Here is a 22313-nt window from a genome sequence, read left to right as displayed (position 1 = left end):
CAGGGTGTTGTCCCAATGATCAAATTGTAGTTCAACTGCTCCTCGAGACATAGTTTGAGAGGTCTCATAAGTAAGCTCTTTTCAAAAATGAAGATTCAATATCCCATGAACCCCAGCAGAGATAGAAGCTGACGACCCATGGGATGAGGTCCTGCACAAAGAATTAAACCTTTCTCCTAGGATAGAAAAGTCGCTCCTCCAAAGGAACACATGTTGCCTTACTATGTTGAGCGGTGTCTTTATCACTCAATCATCCAGATAAGGAGAAAATAATTTTCAACTCTTACTGAAGTGAGCGGCCACAATCAACTTGCCTCTGGAATTGACTGGAAGTCAAACAGAAAATCTTTGCAATTCTAATTAATTTTGCCATATTTTAAGCATATAAACTTTCAAAACATTTGGAAAATGAGTATGAGGAAGGGGACATTTTGCAGATCAATGGCGCACATTAGGGTATTTTCTTTAGTGGTACAAATTGATTCCAATTCCATTCTAGTTTGAGTGTATTTAGGGCACTGGTTGCTCTTTTGTTGTGTTTCCTTTCCTCTTTCCCCATTTTCACCCTGTTCTAGGATTCAATAAAGTCAGCTCCTCTGTCCTGCCCAATTGCCCTCTGGAAATGGATCAGGGCATACACCCATTGCCAGTGGCCACCCATGTCGAAATCCCTCCCTTGGAAACTCTCCGGCTCAACAAGTTTAGATTCCCTGTGCCTGCACCTGCAAGCAATGGTGTGGTCCTATCGAAGAGGGTTTCCCCTGAAGTCCATTCAACCCCTTCATGAATGGTCATAGGCTAGCCTTCTGGGACTCTCCTATATTCTTCCTGGAAGTTTGCCACACCTATTTAACCTCTCTACCTAGGGTTTCCAGGTAAGGGGTGGACAGATTAATGGTGCTTTCCTTGTTTGAGCCTGATAGGGACAGGAACAACCTTGGGCGAGAAATTCTGCCCCTTCGCGCAGACCATTATCATCATATCTCCCCTATCCTTTTTTTTCTCAGCTGAACATAAAGGTGACATGCTTGCAAGTATGTAAATCCATATTTGTCCACTTATAATAATTCTTGTACAGTGATGTGAAAAAGAAAGGATACCCTCTTAAGAGTCTATTGTTTAACACATTAAGACACATTTAACCTTCATCTAGTTATCACCAAGTCCTAATAGGAGATAATTTCAAAATTGTATGACAAATATCACACACACTTGAACTTTCTCCTCTTGTAAATTGTCTCTCAATGTGGAATGACGGACTTTGCAGCAATGATCCATTCTCGGAGAATGTCACACATATCTTTTGCCCATCCAGGATGTCTTATTGCAAATCTGAATCCTCCAGACCAAGCTCACAAAATATCTGACTTTATATGCAGGAGGAAGAAGTTCCTAATGATCAAGTGATCTTGATCACTTGTTAGCAGCACATGATTCTAATTATCTTTTTAACTGACCGTAGAAAGGGTGTTTTGATTTTTTCAAATAAGGCTAATAATAACAGAGGGAAATTTGTCTGTATTATGGTCACATGAGGTTAGATTTATCTACTGTTAGGACTTGAAATAACTTGATAAAGGTCAGAAATATATTAATATTTAAAATTCTAGACTACCAATAGAGCCTTCTTTCTTTTTTGCATCACTGTAGCTGAACAGTTTCTCCATGGGCTGGACCCCGATCTTTCATGGGTGGACTCAATATAGTATTTTACTGCTGGTTTATCAGTGCCTCCTACAGTCTAGAATTCTTCTGCACCCGGGGAACATGCTTGTGGTGTGTCACAAAATGTATTAACAGTGCCTTCAGGCACATGTGCTTATATTGCACAAGTGTGGACTCTGCATAATGCTTGGATAGTTACTTAAAAGAGCATCCCAGGGTTTGGGCTTCATAAGTGCCTGGGTGAATGTCACACACTGATTTACTGCAGTCCTAACAATGTCTTGAGATGCTTAGGCTTTTACTGTGCTGGGGTTGACTCTGCATATTGCTCTATAGGGGACTAAACAATGCCTCCAGGGAACTGGGCTTATATTGGACCTGGGTGGACTACACAGTGTTTGACCGCTTGATTAACAGTGCTTCGTGTGGGGTGAAGCATGCTTCTATTGCTTCTGTGTGGGCTCCAGGTAATGTTTTACTGGTTGCTTACCAGTGCTTCTCCAGGTTAGGGCTTCTATTGCGCCAGGGTAGACTCCATATAATGCATTATATCTGCCTTAGCAGTACATTCAAGGGTTTAGGATTCTATTACTCCTGGGTGGACCTCAAAGTGTGTTTCATTGCTAGCTTAACAATGGCCTCAGGGATTGTGTTTCTATGGCGCCATGATAAAAAAACTTATAATATATTACTGGAACCTTGATGGTGCCTCCCTGAGTTTGGGTTTTTATTGTGTCTGGGTGCTTGCCATTGTTTTTACTGGTGGCTTAACATTACATTGTTCAAGACTCATAGCATTCTGCAACACTGCAAAATAATTCTAGATGCATGTTCTCAATAAATTATCTAGAAATCTACTTACTTTCGATTCCACTTTCCCAGGTGGCAAAAATTCCATTTCAAAGACTGGATTATCATGGTGACCAACAATAACGAAGTAGAAACTCCCAGACATGGTTATGTGTGAGTTTCATCCACTTACACTAGAGAGAGAAAAACACCATAAACATTGCTCAACATTTTTTGATATCTTCACATATTAAGTAGAGCATGTGAGAACACCAGCTAAATAGACATGGCAATATCCACAATCAATGGTCTGGAATCCCTTTACTTTATTGATCAAATAACCTTAAACTTCCCAATTACCTCTATGAAATGATATATCCCCCTCAGCCCCAGTGACCTTCGGAGTAACCCAGAGTTTGACTACTTCACCGCACCTCCAATATTTAAGTACAAACCTCTCCAAGACCTGTTTTATCGGCACAGCATCGATCTTTATACCAAAGCTTAATTAAGACACCAAGACTACCAGAAGGCAAGGAAACTTTGTTCAGAAAAATACTGACCATCTACAGTTATATTGGTTTGCCAAACATGGATGCCACTGAACTATTTGAGGCTTCGTGTACCCAAATAAGTTGTCACTGTTATGGTGACCCATATACTCCTAATTGATCTACTAATCACAAAGAAATGGAAAAGCTATCACCAAGTGTGGATCCTGGGGAATTCTTCTTTAAAAGCTACTGAAAATAAAGTTCTGCACAGCTCGTTCCCATAGAATGAGTGCCATACACTTTTTTATGGTGAAGAACTACCAAACATTCATGCCAGCTCCCTTTTCAAAAGTCAAATTAGTTTACTAAAATGTTCACCTCTACTCAGCTGCATACAGCACAGTTTATTATTTCATATTATTGGAAAGGCTCAAAGAAAGATAGGTGTGTCAGGAACTGCCCTAGAGTGGATCCTATCTCTTTTCTCCAGCTCCAGCCAACAAGTGCATATTGGGTCAGTAGAATTAGCTAGATGCACAGTGGTATGCAGCTTAGCAAACAGCTCACTCTACTGCTGTTCAACGTTTGTGTCCACCTTCCTTGGTAGCTTATACAATACTGCACTTGACACCACCTCGGGGCATAAAACAAACCGTGGAACGAGGCCAACTTCACCTTTGGACTATAACATGTGTTCCAACATATGAATTAAAGATTCCGTTCAATGAACACAGGCGAGGCTGTGCGTGTATATGGTCCTGGGGATGCACAGATATACTCACTACAACCTGCAATACTGACTGCTGTTTTGACTGCCTCCAAATGTCTCGATCCAGCTGGTTGACTGCAGGAAACTTTGGAGCTCTCTCCGGGACCAAGCTCTTGTGCATGCTGCAAGTCAATGCAATAGTCATTGGCATTAACCTGCAGCTCTGCATACTTTAAGAAATTCCTCACACTCTTTCAGGAAGATCACAGAGCCCTGGTTAAGGACTGTGTACACTATTTTAACACCATTTACATTGTTCTAGCAAAGAAACTTATCAAAAGTATGCAAATCCGTCAGCAAGACTATGCCTTCCTCTCTGAAAGGAAGACCGCCCACAACCAGTACCAGAAGCACGTCAGCGTATCCCAGCGGATGCAAGGGTCAAGTCCATGCGCGGTGCATAGCAAAGGTCCCAGATATCTTCAGAAAATGAATCTCTTTTTGTCCTCATATCAGTGAGAAATTCCAAATTGCTCATTAACACACAATGCGTTTAATTACTGACATCATTTAAATATATAAACTCCAATATGGATCCCAGCGTCATTTTTTGCGGCACTGCGGGTACTCACCACGAGCTTCATTTGGGGTTCGGGGAGGCGTCGAGTGGCGCTGACCACCTTGCGGCGACCGCGGGCAGAGGGAGGCTTGGCGGCTCCGGACTTCGAATGGTATTATCTGGCGGCCCAGCTCCAGTGGCTCACACAGGCGGTGGCCAGGGAGTACAGGGGCCCGGACGGTCCCCAGGGCAGGCTAATCCCGCGCCACGTGCTGGCCTTTATAGTCCTTCACCAGAGGCTGGACCTCGCCCAGCTCACCATGGAGGAGCGTACCCTCCGGTTATGTTGGAATAGATGCCAGAGAAAGGCCGCCATAGTTCACCCCTATGCCCCTGAGATCCCCCTGGGGATGTGCACGGCGTTCCCGCATGGAGGAGACTGGTCGGGGTTGGCGGTCTGGGAGGAAATGGGGGTCCAAATGGTAGGGGATCTATTTCGAGAGGGAGCACTGCTGCCTTTCCAAGACTTGCAGGACTCTTATGGGCTTCCGCGGGGAGACTTCCTGCTCCATGCGGCCTTGGTGGCGAGCCTTCAGAGGCATTGGAATGTGGGACTGTCGGAGCCCCCGACTGCCACGGGTTGCCAATATGTGGTGATGGCGGCGGGGACGACCAAGGCCATCACATGCCTTTATCGTAGGCTGTCAACGGAGAGCCTCCCCCCATTGGGCGCCTTGAGGGGAAAGTGGGAGGCGGACCTGGGGAAGGAGATCCCTGAATCCACATGGTCCACGCTGGTGCGGAGGGCATGGAAGGGGACGAGGAATGCCAGGTTCCAGCTTGTCCAGTTTTTTACGCTACACAGAGCGTACCTGACGCCAGCAAAGGTGTTACAATATTTCGGGGGAGCGCACTCTCAGTGTCCGCGGTGCGGGGCGGAGGGAGCAGACTTTCGACACATGTTTTGGGCCTGTAGGCAGTTGGGGGACTACTGGGAAGCAGTGGTGGAGTGCCTGAACCAGGTTACGGATCGCTCCATTGGTCCGCAGATGGGCACCTGCTTGCTGCTTTGGTTCCCCCACACCCGTCGCACGAAGGTCACGAGCAAATTCTATGATTTAGGGCTGATATTGGCCAAGAGGGAATTGACGCTGCACTGGAAATCCCGGGGGGGACCCAGTTTCCTGCGCTGGAGATCAGCCCTGGAGCGCTGGGCGGGGGCTGAGGGCACGCTCCGGGTGCAACTGGCCCTCCGGCGAGATGACGAAAAAGCGCTAGCGACAGCCCGGGCGTGGGAAGCGTTGGTGGTAGAACTCCAGGGGCTGATGTCCGAGCCGGGGGAGGAAGGGAGCGGGCCTGATGAGGAAGTGGCAGTGGGGAGTGGGGAGTAGTGGAGGCGACTGGCGGGCCCTGACCGACTGCAATCTGGATAGGGTTGGGGGAAAGGTATTGTGGCTGCAGGGAGAGGTGGGGCTCCTGTATTGCATTGACTGAGGGGAGGGGAAGCATCGAGCGTGGGACCGGGGTAGCAGGCGGGGGCACACTGACAGAGGGTGGGGGGCGGGGGGGGAAGGGGCCGGGTGGGATAGCTGAGTGGGAATGCTGGTATATGTGGGGTATTTCCTGACTGGGCGGGGATTGAGAGCTGGTTGTTGTATTGCTGTGTATGAAAACAATAAAAAAATGTTTCAACAAAAAAAAAAAATCATTTAAATATATAAATAATTTATTGGAATTGTAGCTAAATCAATGACTTGTTATAAATGCTTGCATGAACATAGCGCTCTTTAAATGTTAAATGTTGGAGACTTGTAAAGCGCACAGCTACCCCAGCAACGGGGCGTCCCGGCGCTGTAGACCGCTGGGGAACCCGTCCTGGCTATCCCTGTGAGATGGTCCCTTTCTGGGTATCTCCAAGGTGAAACCAGGCATCCCCGGCGTCTGTGGGGGGCCGTTGTAGAGATGAGGCAAGCTTAATGCCCAGAGTTGCCGAATGTGTTCCTGGTTAGAGTAGGTACCGAGGCGAGAATTATCGAGTCCGTTTTTGACCCTGGTCCACGACCCTGCCACGTCGGGAATTGAACCCTGGTCCCTGGCCGATTCTCAGCTTACGGGTCTGCCGCCTCTAACTAGTGAGCCACACCTCTCCACTGAATGATGAATTAATGAATGTATTACAAGTTAATGAGCAATGATTTCCCACTTTGATTGCTCTGAGGTACGGAATTGTCCTGATGATGGTCCTAAAAATAAGTTACAAGGGGACCAAAATGTAAACATTTTTATCAACATTTCTATTTTAAAATGTAGGAAGTCAGATTATGTGACTGTGTGTCCAGGGCAAGATTCAATATATATGTGGAGTCCTATGTTGCATGGTATTTTTGTAATGTAGAATGTCTTTTGTGAATTATTTACCATGAATGTGCCTTTACTTCTCATTACTATTAGTGTAATATGTAGAAGTACAAAAACAAATTTGTAAAAACGTTTTTGTAAAATAACCAACCGTTGTTGAGATTTACTGTCTAAATATAATTGAGTATTATTATAAAAAATCATCCCGTCTCAGAGCAACAGTGTTTGTGATTAAGAAAATCATCAGTCAAACACACTGGCTCAGGCTGAGCTATCTTCATGTATAAATATTGCCAAATCAATACACTTTCAAACCATCATCACTTCCCTCTGTCATCACACACAGCGAATGGCATGCACAATCAACAGTCTGCCTTCTCCATCACACACACCAATGACACAAACCTGTTCCTATTGACTACCTATTTAGCATCTAATTTCTCCTCCAAAATCACTACAATTAGAACAGTTTTCACTACATTACTCATAAGCCTATTACTCCACTCCTAGACATCAACATCCTTCAACCACAATCTGCTCTACTCTTACAATTAAATGCATATCACCTACAGAGATTATCCATCTAATTAATTCTGCAAACCCTTGATTAGCTCCTCCAGAAACTTTCAACTCACAAACTATCTAAGCCTTTGCTCTCACCTCCAGAGCCCTTCTCAATTCACCTATTCTATTCAATCATTCCCTCACATCTGATATCTATCTTTCATGCTTCAAATCAGCTGTTGTACTACCTTTATTTAAAAACACACACACCCCTCCTCCCTCTCTTCATTGCAATTCAAATGCTGCTACTTATCTCAATATTGAGCCTTATTAGGAGACCGACCATCAAGCAGGTGGCCCGACAGCCCAATTATAATGCGACCACCGGGCTGGCGGTTGGAAAAGTGTTCTTTAACATGGAGGCTTTTGCTGCGGCCCTGGAAAGTCGCAGTGTAAAAGAGCACTTTGTGCACATCCATGCACTGTGTGCCTGCACCATGTAGTGCATGACACGAGGTGCATGGATGTGCGTGGGGGCACTACATGTGGTCCACGTAGGACAGGGGTCCTGTTTGGGGCCCCCTTTCCAACAACCTTTTCATGGTGGGACTGCCATGAAAAGGGTGTCGGAAATGGACCTCGTAATCCTGATGGCGGTGCCGGCTTCAGCACCACTGTCATTAGGGATTGGGATTCCGCCAGCTGCCTGGATCAGTACATCCTGTCAGAGGCGGCCGTCTGTACCTCATTCAACAAGGGTCCAACTGCCTACATCATAATACGGCAGTCGGACCACACGGCTGACGGTCAGGCGGACCATCGCCAACTGCCTTTCGGAGGCGGTCCGCTTGACATCATAATTAGGCCCTAGAGTCTCTAAAAGTCTGAATGACCGATCTTCAATTGCCTTTTCCCAATAGTTTTCAACAACCTGCTCAATGCCCTCTAATCAGGATACGGTGCTTGACACTCAAAGCTTGAATCTTCCTCTACTCCAATGTAAATTAAAGTGGGAAAAAAATATATTCCCATTTCTAGATCCCCTTGGTAAATGTTAGCATGTAAGAAATATAGCCCAATATACACTTTCTAAAATCTACACCCACAACCCTTGATTGCATACTTACTTGAAACAAATAAATTATGCTCCTACACAAATGGAACAAACAAAAGACTACGAAAATTCTTGACCCCTACAGTGAAGCCTTAACCAGGCTGCCAATAGCCTTACACAATGCAAAAATGTACTTATTTTCAAAAAGTTATTACATCACTGCAGTCTCAACAGCAACAGATTACATCCACAGTTAACATCATAATCTTCCCTCCATGCATTCACATCACACATTCTTCACTTACTACTAAGAGGCTTTTTTCCTTCAATATTCCTCAGCATCTGGGACTCGCTTGCCATACTAATCAATGTCCCCACACCGGTTTCCTTTATCCAAACACTTTTTACCACACATGCTTGCACTCAACACCTTATCCCTATATTAAAATCTGTAAAAATCAATCATGTGACCCCCACCTGACCCCTTTTGATCATTAATAAACAAAAGCTCAGGATCTCTCCGCAAACATTCTGCCCTGTAGTACTTAGCTATTTAACTGTTACCTTACTTACAATCTTTTAGACCTGCAGTAGTACAACTACCCCCTTTAAAACACTGACTTCCCACCCTTCCGCTACCATTCACCCAGTTTCCCTTTCTTATCCAAAGTTCTGGAAGGACTATTTAACTGTTTCATTATGCTTCTCTCTTTTAATTTCCTTCAATCCTTTTGCCCAACAATAACAATTTGTCAGCAAAATTCATAATTGTTGATTTGTCTGCAGCATTTTATCCTGTCGATCATCTTGGGTAACTTTCCTTTTTTCACTACAGTGGTAACAGGAGTCTCCTTTCTACAGTAAAACTTACATTATACCTCTCTGACTGCTCTTTCTCCACTGCATGAAATTCAAACTCAATCGCTGTTGATGTTTCTACCATTTGTCGTTCCTCAAAGATCAGTCCTAGGTCAACTACATTTCTTTATGTACACAACCTCCCACAGTGACACCATGTCACATTGTTGCTTCGCCTGCCATTTTCACACCAGCAACACCAAAATATTCTTATCCTTACACGTTTTGGCGCCATTTGATGAATCTTCAAGAAATTTTCAAAACGAATTGCCCGCTCAGGTCAGCTGCAGTCTTGAAGGTTTCGGGGTGATTCATCAAGTGGAGGCCGAGAAAAAAGGGGAGGGTCCCAAAATGTGTTTTCTACATGTTAATTTCCATAGGAAACTTTACACACGGCTACAGCCTTAACTGCTGAACGGAATTACACCAACTTTTGCACAAAGGTAGCCTTTGGTCCAGAAAGCATGCTTTTCTTTAAATGGTGCAAATCCGTTCAATAGTTTTTGAGATATTTAAAGATTTACAGATATCGATATTTGAGAATCGTGAGATCTGATTGGCTGAACTCTCCCGATTACGAAGCTTGTTTCTGATTGGCTGCCAACATTTCAAACCAGGTAGTGTTGGCAGCCATCTTGTGACTCGATACCGAGTGAGAAGCTAAAAGGTGAGAGAAACATTAAAAAACAAGTAGAGGGGGCAAGGTAAAAACAGCCTTACCCCCTAGGCGTTGTGACATCGTGAGGGGCCCAAAAAAGCACTTTTTTAAAGAAATTCGGCTAGAGTAGCGCCTGGTGCGCGAATCAGGCCAATTTATTTTTGTTTTTACAATTACGCATCGCGGTCTCCAGCACTTCGTTTTTTTAAAACCTCCGGGTGGGCCAGGTCCCGGGGGCAATGTTCTATTATGGTGTGGGGGCCCGCGAGGCCCCCCGCAGCCCCAGGGACCGCCACCTCCCGGGGGCTTTATCAGTAATGCGCAGGGGCACGCGGCCCCCCCGCAGCACACCACCTTCCCGGGGCTTTAATAGAAAAATGCGTGGGGGGGGCCCCCTGCTCCCCCCACCCTGCCCCGGGGACCGCCACCTTCCCGGTGCAGAAGTTAAATTTTGTGCAGGGTGGCCTCGCGGGACCCCCCCCCAGCCCCGGGGACCTCCACCTCCCTGGGGCTTCAATTTCAATAAACAAGTGTAGGGGGGCTCCTGCGCCCCCCAGTGCACCACCACCCTCCCGGAGTATTCAGTCACTTGAATATGGGGGTCCGTAGCGGTCCCCTGGCCCCGCGGACCACCACCTTCCCGGGGCTTTAAATCTGTTGGGGGGGGGCGCGGCCCCCCTCGTGGAGCCCTCCTTAGCCCTGGAGACCACCACTGCCCAGGGCCGGCTCCAGCAATGTCCCAGCGTGCCCACCCCGGGGATATTGCAGTTTACTATGGCAGGGCGGAAGCACGGCTCCCGACCTGTCACAGCATGCCCCCGCCCTGTCAAAGCAAACACTGCCTTGCTTCATGGAAGCAAGAGCAGGAAACCGGCTCTTGCTTCCATGAAGCAAAGCAGAATTGCTTTTGGGCAAAGGGAGTTGCATCTTAGGATGAGGGGAACCGGCTGGGATCGCGGGGGCATTGGAGCTCCCCCCGTGGTCCCCAACGTGTGGCCAGGCCTCGGGGGATGGGGTCCCCGGGGCCAAAAGTGGCCCAGGGAAGGGGGCCCTCGGCTCCCCTGCCGTAATTACAGAATGCATTTAATAAAATGAAAGAGGCAAAACCCCGGGGCCAAAAATGGGGGCATTGGAATTATGACTAGCATTCTTGAACACAACCACGTCCGAACCATGAACAGCTTTGACCAGCCTTCCCCTATTCCACCAATTGGCCCCATTTACCCTCACAGCGTTGCCACATACTTTATCCACAATAAATGGTCCACTGAACTTACTATCGCTTTCGTGCACATAACCTCCTTTCTTAATGAACACAGCATCACCTATGCCAAAGTTGCATAACTTAACTTGATTCACACTATCAAAATGCATTTTTTGTTTCAACTTGGCCGCTCAACATTGCTTCGTGCTTTTGCATCACACACCGTGGCGTCAATTCCGAATTCGACCCATTTGCTCATCCACCCCGGAAAATTCTTGGTTGCTGGCTTCCTCCCTCTCAACATCTCAAAAGGAGAAATTTGGGTATTAGACTACGGGGTGGTGCGGTAGAACCACAACATAGAATCCACAGCATTGCTCACCACGCATCTGTTGTTGACTGCACAATGGACACAATGGACCAGTATGCGGATCATGCGTTCCACTTAACCCTTCGTTTGAGGGTAGTACAAAGACGTTTTTAAATGTTTTACATCACAAGATTTAAGGAAACCTTCAACCAAGTCATTAGCAAATTGAACCCCATGGTCAGAGATCAAATAAGGAGGGAAGCATTCCCTAAGAACTGCCAACTGTCGAGCTGAACGGTACTCGTAACAGAATTCTATCTACTACATTTCAACAGCAATCTTGGCTCTAGGGTGAGCACAGATCAAGATTGCTGTTGAGATGCTACAAATTCCTCAAGGATTCACTATCTCCCCCACACTTTTCAACCTTGGCATGGAACCGATGACAGAGATCTTCAAACAAGCAAACCTGGCATACCACATGTACTTAGATGACACTCAGCTCTACATGAAGATTTCCTCCATGAAAGATATCACCCAACTCAATGACACTCTTATGAAAACCCAGACCTGGCTGTCATAAAACCGCCTCAATCTAAATGCCATGAAAACCGAAATCCTACTTTTCTCCCCTTCCCCATAGCCCCAACCCAATAAATGCAACTGATCGCCTTCAAATGCAGACTTGTAACCATAGGAGCAACGAAATCCCTTAGGATAACCCTGGCTAAAAATGATAACATATAAGCACACGAGTGCATCCACACACAGTGCTTTTCTCCAACTTAATATTCTTAAAAAAGGTGAAACCTTTCGTCCCACCATCAAACTTCAAGATCACAGTCAAATACCTAATCATACCCAGACTGGAACATAGGAGTGCAACCCTAACAGGTTTACCGAAATCACGCACAGCACCATGCAAGGCTACCCTAAAGGCAGTGGCGAGACTAATAACAGGAATTAGATGCTTCAACCACATCAGGCCCACTCTAAAGTCTCTCAACTAACTACCAGCCGATGCAAGGATCCAGATGAAGTTAGTGTGCTTGATGCATTAAGTATTGCACCATGATACACTGAAATACCTCAAAGACCAGCTCAAGATATCAGGGGGCAGCCACTCCCTAAGAAGTGCCAACTCCCTCTTGCTGAAACCCCCAAGATTCCTAACCAAGCCTTGAAAATGCAATAGGTCTCGCCTTGATTAAGTTAAAGCCATTTGCTTTGCTAAGGGTATTGTATAGCAAAGCAAATGGCTTTGACTTAATTAAAGGCGAGACCTATTGCATTTTCAATACTTGTTCATCTTACATTCTACCTCTAGGCGCGAGTGTCCAATGAGTGACTGAGTGTCAATATCTTTGGGCGGCTTAGAACCCCATTCACAACACCAGCAGAGAGGGAAATCTGTTGTGAAGAAGGCTCCTGGACATTATGAGGACACACATGGTTAGATTTACAGAACATTCACCACTTTGGGTTGAAGTCTGCATCTCTAGATATAGACAGAGACTCACTCAAAGAGTGAGTGCCTTCAGAATGGGGGGAGTGCAGGGTTCTACTGAAATGAAATGAAATGAAATGAAAAGACCATTTATTGAGCGGGATAGCTACCCTGAGGCGTCCTAGCGCTACGGACAAAGCATATAGGTAGTGGAGTTAACGGTTATTCAGACCTATTGAAAGCAGGGTTTTTAGTTGCTTACGAAACAGCAGAAGGTTGGGCTCAGAGCGAAGGGGAAGGGAGTTCCACAGTATGGCCACATTATAAGAGAAGGACCGGCCCCCACACCTGGTCCTCTTAATCCTGGGTACCGCGGCAAGGAAAGAGGAAGCTGATCTAAGCTGTCTAGTGGGATTGTAGGGGGTGATCAGCGGGTGATTGATGACAGCCCCGATTTTCCAGAAAGCTCGATGGGCGATGCGTAGGGCCTTAAATTCGATCCTTTCCCTGACTGTGAGCCAATGAAGGTTCCTTAGGCCGGGTTTGGCAGAGAGTCTACGGGGTATTAGAAGAAATGTTCAGGCGGCGCAGTTTTGTAAGATCTGAAGCTTGCACAGGGTGGTTTGAAGGGCCCCTAAATAGAGGGCGTTCCCAAATTCTAGCCGGGACAGAATAAGACCCTGAACCATAATCTGTCGTGCTTGGGGCGGCAATAAGGGAAGAATCTTACACAGGAGCCTGAGTAGGCCAAAGTAGGTGGCTGACAATTTTGCTGCTTGGTGGTTAAAATTATGGGACTTGTCCAGCCAGATGCCCAGGCTCTTGATTGTATCCTTAGGAATGGGGGCAGGGCCAAGAGAGGTCGGCCATGATGGGTTGATGAGGAGCGTTGAGGTGTTGCCTAAGAGCCTCAACTTGGTTTTGTCCCCATTGAGTTTGAGACACGATGAGGTCATCCATTTGGTCACCTCCGAGGCAGTCCCTCAGGCTATTGTGTGGGTTGGAAGATTGATTGAGAGCCACCACTAGCAGAGTATCATCGGCATAGGTAATAATTTTTATTCCAAAAAGGCGGACGATCTCAGCTAGGGGGCTCATGTATATATTGATTAGGGTAGGGCTTAAGGGGGAGCCTTGTGGCACACCGCAGCCGAGGGGCTTATCAAGGGGATGTGAAATCGCCCTCGAAGACCTGGAAGGAGCAGTCAGAAAGAAAGGATTCAAGCCAATCCATTGCTATTCCAGAGACTCCTACACTGGTGAGTCGATGTAGTAGGATATTATGGTTAACAGTGTCGAAGGCGGAACTTAGGTCGAGAAGGATCATTGCCGCCAATCCTCCCTGATCCAGGATCTTTCTGGCTTCCTCCGTTACTGCGACCAGAGCGGTTTCGGTCCGGTGCATGGGCCGGAGCCCGTCTGGGAGGGGTCGAGTAGATGGTTAGTCTCGAGGAATTTGGCCAGTATTGTGTTGGTGTATTTTTCCAAGATTTTACTCAGCCATGGCAGCAGGGATATCCAGCGATAATTACTGGGGTTGTCTTGATCTAGATTGGGTTTTTTTAAGGGGGGCCTTGACCATAGCACGCTTCCAGGGAAGCGGGACAGAGCCAGTGGATAGGGAAGCACTGAGTAGGTTAAGTATGGTGGGGAGGACGTTGCCAGTAGCTGTCAGCAAGGTGCGCGGAGGTGCTGGGTCGTTGGGGAAGCCAGATTTTACCTGGCGCAAAATGGGTTCTAGCGTAGAGAGATTAAGAGAGGGAAAGGAATCAAGAGTGGGCCTGGACTGGGTTCCTAGCTCAGGAGGTTTGGTCAGGGTTGAGCAGATCAAAGTGGGTGAAAAGGAGGTATAGATAGTTCGAATTTTTTGGTGAAAGAACGCAGCCAGATTGTTACAACGAGTTTGTGTATTAATGGCATTTGAAGGTTAGTCCGGGAGTTTGAGAAGGGTTTTCGCAATGTGATAGATTTCTTTAGGTCGAGAAGCTGCTGCGTTAATTTTTTCTTCAAAGAAGGTTGATTGGGTAGTTTTAATCTCGTTTTTGTAGGTCCTGATCGCTTGTCTGTAGGCAGTTCCTGGACGGAGAATAGTCCAGCCGCCATTGCCTTTCTAATTTTTTGCATAGGCGTTTCAAATCCCGCAGTCCGGGGGAGTACCAAGGAGCGTTTTTTTTGCTGCGCTTCATTTTGGTACGTTTCATGGGGAGTACAGAGTCTAGTGTTCCCGAGATCCATTTATTATAGTCCTCGTTGGCTATGGCGGGGTCAGAGTTATAGGGAGGTCTGGAAGTTTACAGGACTGCCTGCCAGTTCTCTAAAGGAAGTCTTGACCAGTTACGATCTGTGTGTGTGCCAGTATTGGTGGGAGGGTAGGAGTCAGGAGTGGCCCAGAAAAGGGGGATCAGGAAGTGATCCGACCAGGGAAGAGGAGAGGGGATTCCTGCAGTAAGGTCTGCACTGTTGCTAAACTCGGGGTCGAGTAGATGGCCCTTGATGTGGGTTGGTTTTGATACTAGTTGTTTCAGTTGTAGTGCGGAAAGACTTGCTGTTAATTCTGAGGCGGTGTGATCCAAGATGTTATCAAAATGGATGTTGAGGTCCCCTAAAAGTGTGAAATTAGATGGGCTACAGACTAGGCTGGCTATGATGGGGGGAAGGTTATTGTTAAATTGTCCTAACGTACCAGGTGGGCGGTATACGAGTATGCCAGAAAATGTGCTAGTGGGGGAAAAAGTCAATGGCAAAGGAAAGACTTTCACAATCAAGTATTGGGTTGGGGGTGCTGCAGCATTTATAGCAGTCTCTATAAATGACCGCTAGGCCGCCTCCTTTTCCTATTTTCCGGTCTTTCCGTAAAATTAAGTATCCCTGGGGGAGGGCCTGAACAAGGTCGGGCTCTGAATCAGGGTTGAGCAAGGTCTCTGTAAGGTATAGGACGTCTGGCTGGAGCTCTTCTAATAGCATGGAGATTTCCATGGAGTGTTTAGGTAATGACCTGCAATTCAGGAGCTACATGTTTTTCTGGGTGTTTTTGGTTGGTGGGGCCAGATGGAGCTGGAAACCGCAGTGTGGGCACAATGTGTGCGGGTCGGCAGGATTCCAGGGAAGATGGCATATGGCGGGGATTGTTCCTTTAAGTTTAAGGGGGGTGGAGGAGCTGTAGGACCTTCTGCGGGATGAGAAACGGGCAGAGTTTGTGGCCCCTCCGAGGCGATTTATGTAACGGACCGCGGACACATTGTCCATGCGGAGAAGAATGCAGCAAGAAATCCACTGAGGGGCCAGAGTGTGAATCGCAAATGAGCCTGCTAGAAGCTCCAAACAATTGATATGCAGGTTTAACTCCTCCCGGGACCACCGACCCCCTGTCTCCAGAGTCCCACAACGTGCTCTCCAGCCCCAGCGGCTGGCATCCGACTCTATCACGACGTCCGGGTTGGTTGTAAAAATGGCTCTGCCATTCCAGGCATCCATATGCTCTAACCACCAATTCATCTCCGTACATGCCTCGGACGAAAGCACAATCTGCTGCGCGTACGAAAGACCCTTGCGCAGATGTAATATCTTCAGTCTCTGTAGGGCCCTGTAGTGTAAGGGGCCCGGAAATATCGCTTGAATGGAGGATGCTAAAAGACCTACCAGGCGAGCTAATTATATTTTCGGAGAGGCAAGCGCTCTCCTCAACTCTTTCCTGATCGCCACTCTCTTCTTGAGAGGCAGAAGAAGCTGCGTCGTGAGTGAATTGACCTGAAAGCCCAGAAAATCCATTACCTGCGATGGTATCAATATCGATTTCACCAGATTCAGAATGAACCCTAACTCCTGCAGGAGTTGTATTGTCCATGAAAGATGGACTAACAGAAGATCTTTCGACTGCACCAAAATCAATATGTCGTCTAGATAAATGATCAGACGCACCCCCCTTTCTCTCAACCACTGTACGACCGACTTCATCAGTTTGGTGAAACACCAAGGGGCCGACGAAAGGCCAAAGGGCATGGCGGAAAATTCGAACCATTGATCGCGCCACAGAAATTGAAGAAAGCGCCTGTGTGGTGGGAATATAGGGACCGCGAGATATACGTCTTTTAGGCCCAATCGAACCAGCCAATCGTGTTCTAGTAGGATGTCCCGCAGGAGGTGAATGCCCTCCATTTTGAAATGACGATACACAACCCATGCGTTGAACTCCCTGAGATTTAGAACCAGACGGAACCCCTGATCCTTCTTGTGGACCAAGAAAATGGTGCTTACGAAGCCCTGAGTGTGTGGGACAGTCCCCACGATTGCCCCCTTCTGGAGCAAAGACTCCACTTCCCTGTCGATAAAACTCTGCTCTAGTCGGGGAAAAATGTAGAGGACCGGGCACGTGACTCTGTTCTGGAGAGGCATAAAACTCTATGTGAAAACCCTGCACTGTCTGTAAAATCCAGGGATCGGACGGGAGACCCTGCCACCTGTGGAGGAACAATGCTATCCGACCTCCCACCATGCACTCCTTGGGACTTAAGACCCGTACCTGAATAGGGGACATCTCCTGCCATGTTCTGTTGTCCTCGGTAGACTCCTCTCTGGCCTCTGCCTCTTCCTCTCCTGTTGCGGGAGGGATAGAAATGTGGCTTTTGGTTACCTCTGCCTCGCTGTTCCGCTCCTCGTGAGGTCTGACTAAAACCTCGGCCGAACCCTCGACCTCGTGAGCGGCCGGCCCTGTTGAAAACACCCGTGTGAAACACTTTTTTAATGTTCGCTTGAGCTTTGTCTAACGCTGAAAACGTGGCCACGTATTTTCCCATCTCCTTATCGAATTTGTCCACGAAAAGCATACCGTTGGCGAGGGAACCCGGTTCTGTAGTGGCCATCTCCGCCAACTGGGAATCAATACGTATCAAAAAGGAACGTCTCCTCTCCGTGGAGAGAGCAACATTGGCATTGCCAAGAAAACACAAAGCCCTTTGGGCCCATTCCATGACGTCCGACGTGTCCATCGGAACAATTTGATCCTTTGCGTTGACCGCAGCTTCCAGGATTCTAGTGAGGGGTGCAGAGACATCTAATAACTTGTCTTGGCACCCCCGCCAAGCCCTATCTAAACCCTTCTTGGGATCCTTCGCGAACTTCCTCATGAAAGTCGCCATATTCCGGTCTAATTCTGCCGTATCCGCCACCTTCCCGGTCAAGGAGGGCCTCGGGCATTCCGATCGTAAAGTGGCCCGCACCTCCTTCTCAAAGCCTTGCCGCAAATTATTAGCCACATAATGTGCCACTTCCGGACAAGGTACCCACTCAGTGGACCTAGGATGGATCAAACTTTGAGGGTCAAACAACAGGTTCTTGGGCGCTTGGCTGTCGTCTGCTTTGTACGCTGTGTGCTTAGTCTTCTTTGCCTTCTTTTTAGGCAGCACCGATTCAACCTCCGAGTCTGAGGTAGCCGGTGTGGACGGGGAAGACTCCTCGGTAGTATAATTAGCCATTGAGCCATGATCCTTCATTACATTCCTGGCCATGCGCGCTAACACTTGGGCCGATGACTGCGTGTGCTCTGCGCTTTTATGAGAAGATTTCATCTTCCTCTTGCCATAATTGTGAAGGGGTTTTGTAAATGGCTTTAAGGCCTTGATCAGGGCTTTATTTACAGAGCCCTGGACGTGGGTGTCCAGGGCTTCCACAAGGTTCTCCTCCAACAGTTCTTCCTCTGGCTCCTGATATTCCTCAAATTGATTGCACTCAACCCACTGGTCTTCCTCTTCGGCGTAGTACGCCATTGCCGTAAAGCAGAGAGGACTGGAGGAGCTTTCACAAGGGGGGGGGGGGGGGGGAGCAACCCAGGGGTGCCTCAGACCCTTAATATGATACCAACTGCTGTATCAAAACCCCTACACTTCTGAGGGCTGAGGCCTTAAATCAAGGTGGAAGGAGACCCCTACACTCCCCTAGAGGCAAGCTCTCTTCCGGAAACTGCTCCGGTCAGCGTTCAATGAGGCCAGAGATTTATGCAGTCCTGCCTAGCGCTACGCGCGAAGAGCCGGTCACTCGTAATGCGAGAAAACAGCTCTTTGCGCTCACGCGCAGCGTCTGGGGCAACGACGAGACTGCTCTCTGCACGCGAGGGTCTCGCGTCTGCCTCCTCCTGCTCCACCGCCCCCTATCGTTAACGCGCGCTCCGTCGAAGAAAAGCCGACAAACACCGCGCACGAGCAAGTCTCCGCTGCCACAATTACATCAATACTTCACCAACATCGATAAACAATCCTCCCCAACATTTTTACCACATCAATAAAAAATAAAGGGAAAGGCACTTATCTGCTGCTGCAGCAGCAAAGAAAGAGGAAGTTATGGAGTTTACAATGACACTTATGTGGTGGACTGGAATGTGATTGGTGCAGACACAGGAGTGCATTTGCCTTCCGGGGTCATGCCAGTTTAATGTTGATCGTTTTTATTGGCTGCTGTAATTGTCAGTAAAGATTGAGAAGCATAATCAGAGCCTCCGTGGACTGACATAGAATTGGAAACAGCCAAACATTGTTTTCCAACTCCAAACTGCTGAATTAAATCCCTGCCAGCTCCAGTTGTACATGTAATGAGATGCATGTACCGACTTTTAGCAACGTGCCCATGCCTCCCCCAAAGACCATGATACTATTGCGCAGTAGCTGTGTGTCACCCCGTTGTTGTAAGGTTGTACTGCGTCATAATGTATTTTATTTATTTCATTTAGCTTTTGTGTAGCGCAAACTCCTCCTAAGATAATGGTGTGCTTTACATAAGCACCCGTTCAGTTACATTGCACATGCTCCTATTTCTATTTAGTATCATGCACTCTTGAAATATAAAAACGGCGGCCTTTGGCTGTGAGATCCCCGAGGAAAGTGGTAAACCCAAAATGTACTTTCACCAGCACCAAGAAACTGACACACCCATGACTGGTCAGTTCATAGTAGACACACAAGAACAGAACTGCCCGTCTCTGTGGTGCAACGCTGCAACACCACGATGAGGTAAGGTCGCAAAAATGCATATTATCCACCCCATGTGCTTGGCCACAAACGGCTGCTCCTAACCAACCCCACTGCCGGGATCTAAACTCACCTCAGTCCCTTTATTGACGGCTAGTGAACTCAGCCCATTGCTGGCCTAAATGTCTATTCAAAACAAAACTTTATCGGCCCTGCATCTAACAGACAAATAATCAAGCATACACTTGAAATTCAGCTAACCCCACGCTCACCCGCTTGTAAACTGATTATGCCTCTGAGGTAACCAAGATATGAAATGCTTTATAAAATAAATTCAGGCGAAAACACCCAAACCTATCACTGTTGTAGAGGTTTACACATAACCAAACTCCATAGCACTGCAGAACCCCGCTTCCTCACAGCCTCGCCATAAACTCAAATTCAAGAAAAACTGACCGACAGTCACACTGATCCCAATACTGTCGTAAATGTCTCTACACCCGCGACCCACTGGAATCGCTTATAGAAACTCCTCTCAAGCATAAAGCGTCTAACCTTCTAAGATCAAACTAGGTCACCTTCCTCAGCTTGTAACTTGTCATTGCCTGGAATAAAATGTGCTACTTCGTTGGCTATTGAATCATGCTTGCGAGCCCCGAAGCGGTGCGGTGTTTATTTTAGCTGCGAACAGCTCATTCCCAATCGTTCTTTGTTAGTTTGCAATGTTAGATGCGCAGGAAGGTTGGCTCTATTTGGAGAGCTTTTCTTTGCCTGTCCGACTGGGTGAACCGGTATAGTACTGATTTGATGAGATTTCAACTCTCCCTGCCATCTTTCTGCTTAGTTACCTGCATGTGCCTCAGTTCATGCATGTTGTAGCCATTTCTTTTTTAGCGTGGCAAATGTCAAAGACACATCTGTTAACTCCTCTTGACATGAAAATTACAGCAGAAGGCAGATGTAATAAAGAATTTAAACTGCAGTGGCACACCTTAGGGATTCATATAGCGAAGACCCTTCGAACCGTCGTCGGTAGGCGCCAAGGGAAATGAGGATTTCCAAGAGCCAGGAGATTTACAGAATGGCGTGGGTGTCCTGTAAAAACAGCAGTTGATGGACAGAATTCAGAACAATGTCATACATTCACCCCAGTACAGAGATCTGGGCCTAAATCCATCGTTTTTTTGCTCACCATGCCGTTCTAGTTTGAACCCAGCCATATCCAAATCAGTCTTGATCCTGTGCTTCATGGGTACAGTTCAGCCCGAACTGCCAAGCCAGGTCCTCCCTGGACTGGAAACAAGCTTTATTGGACCGGTTTCAGGCTTTCACCCCTCTTCAGCCAGGATAGCTTGATTCCAGTGGCATGGAGAGCACGGGACCCACGTCTGGGCATACCCTTCCCACTCGGGGTGACAAATGCAAAAACAACAGTTGATGGACAGAATGCAGAACAATGTCATACATTCACCCCAGTACAGAGATCTGGGCCTAAATCCATCGTTTTTTTGCTCACCATGCCGTTCCAGTTTGAACCCAGCCATATGCAAATTAGTCTTGACCCTGTGCCTCATGGGTACAGTCCAGCCCGAACTGCCAAGCCAGGTCCTCCCTGGACTGGAAACAAGCATCCTAGGACCGGTTTCAGGGTTTCACCCCTCTTCAGCCAGGATAGCTTGATTCCAGAAGTGTGTCCTGTAGGCCATATACAGGCAGCGCAAAGCTCCAGCAGGAAGCTTGTCACCAGTACTGCAGCCGCCCCTGCGCTCGTTACCCCTACACCCGAGTCGGCACCCTTCTTACTTTCTTTGAGAAATTCTATTTTTAGCCGCAATGGAAGGAAGAGGGGCAGAGAGTAGGAGTGAAAAAGATGGGCAGACATAGTAGGCGATAGGGGCAGAGAGCAGTGGAGAGCTAGGACAGCAAGAGAGTAAAGACACATCGCCTCCCATGAGTAATGTGTGTGGAGACCATTGCTGCCATAATGGAAAAAAGATGAAAGTGCATATAGCGCACAGAAAATGAAAACGAGAAATCCAATTTGTAGCCGCAACGAAAGGACAGTGAGCTGGAGAGGCAGAGGGCTAGGAGAAAGAAAAAAAAAGCCTCGCAAAAACCAAGCCGAGAACGGAGACATAAAAAGCGCGTCAGCCATTGTTGGAGGCAAACGCGTAATAGGAAAAAAAAGTGCTTAGAGGCTAATTGAGAGAAACTGTCTCCCGCCGCAAGTAAAAGATCAAATCCCGGTGGGCGGGGCCAAAAGAGGAAAGGGTGGCAACCCTCAGTGTAATGATTGCCTCCGGTGCAATCATTACACTGTGTTTTGCCTAATCTATGATGCAAAACGACGCGCACCAATCAAAAATGGAGGCGGAGCCGCGACACGACTTCTGGAATCGTATCGATTCCAATAAGCCCTCGTATGACGCGAACAGCGCATGTGCTGCTTTCGCCAGGCCGAGACCTAAAAAGAAGAAGACTGAAATGATGTACGAATGATGAAACTGAACACCTCCAGAAGTGACAAGTAAATTTATTATGTTGAAAGTTGTCCCTAACAGCCTCATGAGCTCCCTTGGTCATGCAGGTGTCAAGCTGACTGGGCGCATCAACATTCAAACCCATGCTCCCTGTGATTCCAGGAATTCTATCGCCCATCCAATAGTTCTGGAATTGATAGGGGAAGCCTGGGGCATACCAACTTACATTTGATAATATTAATACATGTGTGTTTAAATACACTAAAAT

General features: G+C 47.3%; 1 protein-coding gene across 1 annotated transcript in view; it reads right to left on the bottom strand.

The window, feature by feature from the left end:
• Positions 1–22313, bottom strand: part of TRAPPC2 (trafficking protein particle complex subunit 2) — a 97886-nt gene that overhangs the window by 74148 nt on the left and 1425 nt on the right. The window contains exon 2 of the mRNA XM_085622493.1: positions 2528–2648. Within this exon, the coding sequence (XP_085478619.1) occupies positions 2528–2620 (93 nt within the window). The 5' untranslated portion in view covers positions 2621–2648. The remainder of the gene's footprint in view (positions 1–2527; positions 2649–22313) is intronic.

This window comes from Triturus cristatus, chromosome 8, assembly GCF_964204655.1.
Source record: "Triturus cristatus chromosome 8, aTriCri1.1, whole genome shotgun sequence".
NCBI classification, from domain to species: domain Eukaryota; kingdom Metazoa; phylum Chordata; class Amphibia; order Caudata; family Salamandridae; genus Triturus; species Triturus cristatus.
The sequence above is the reverse complement of the archived record's forward strand: the minus strand, read 5'-3'. Positions and strand labels throughout refer to the sequence as shown.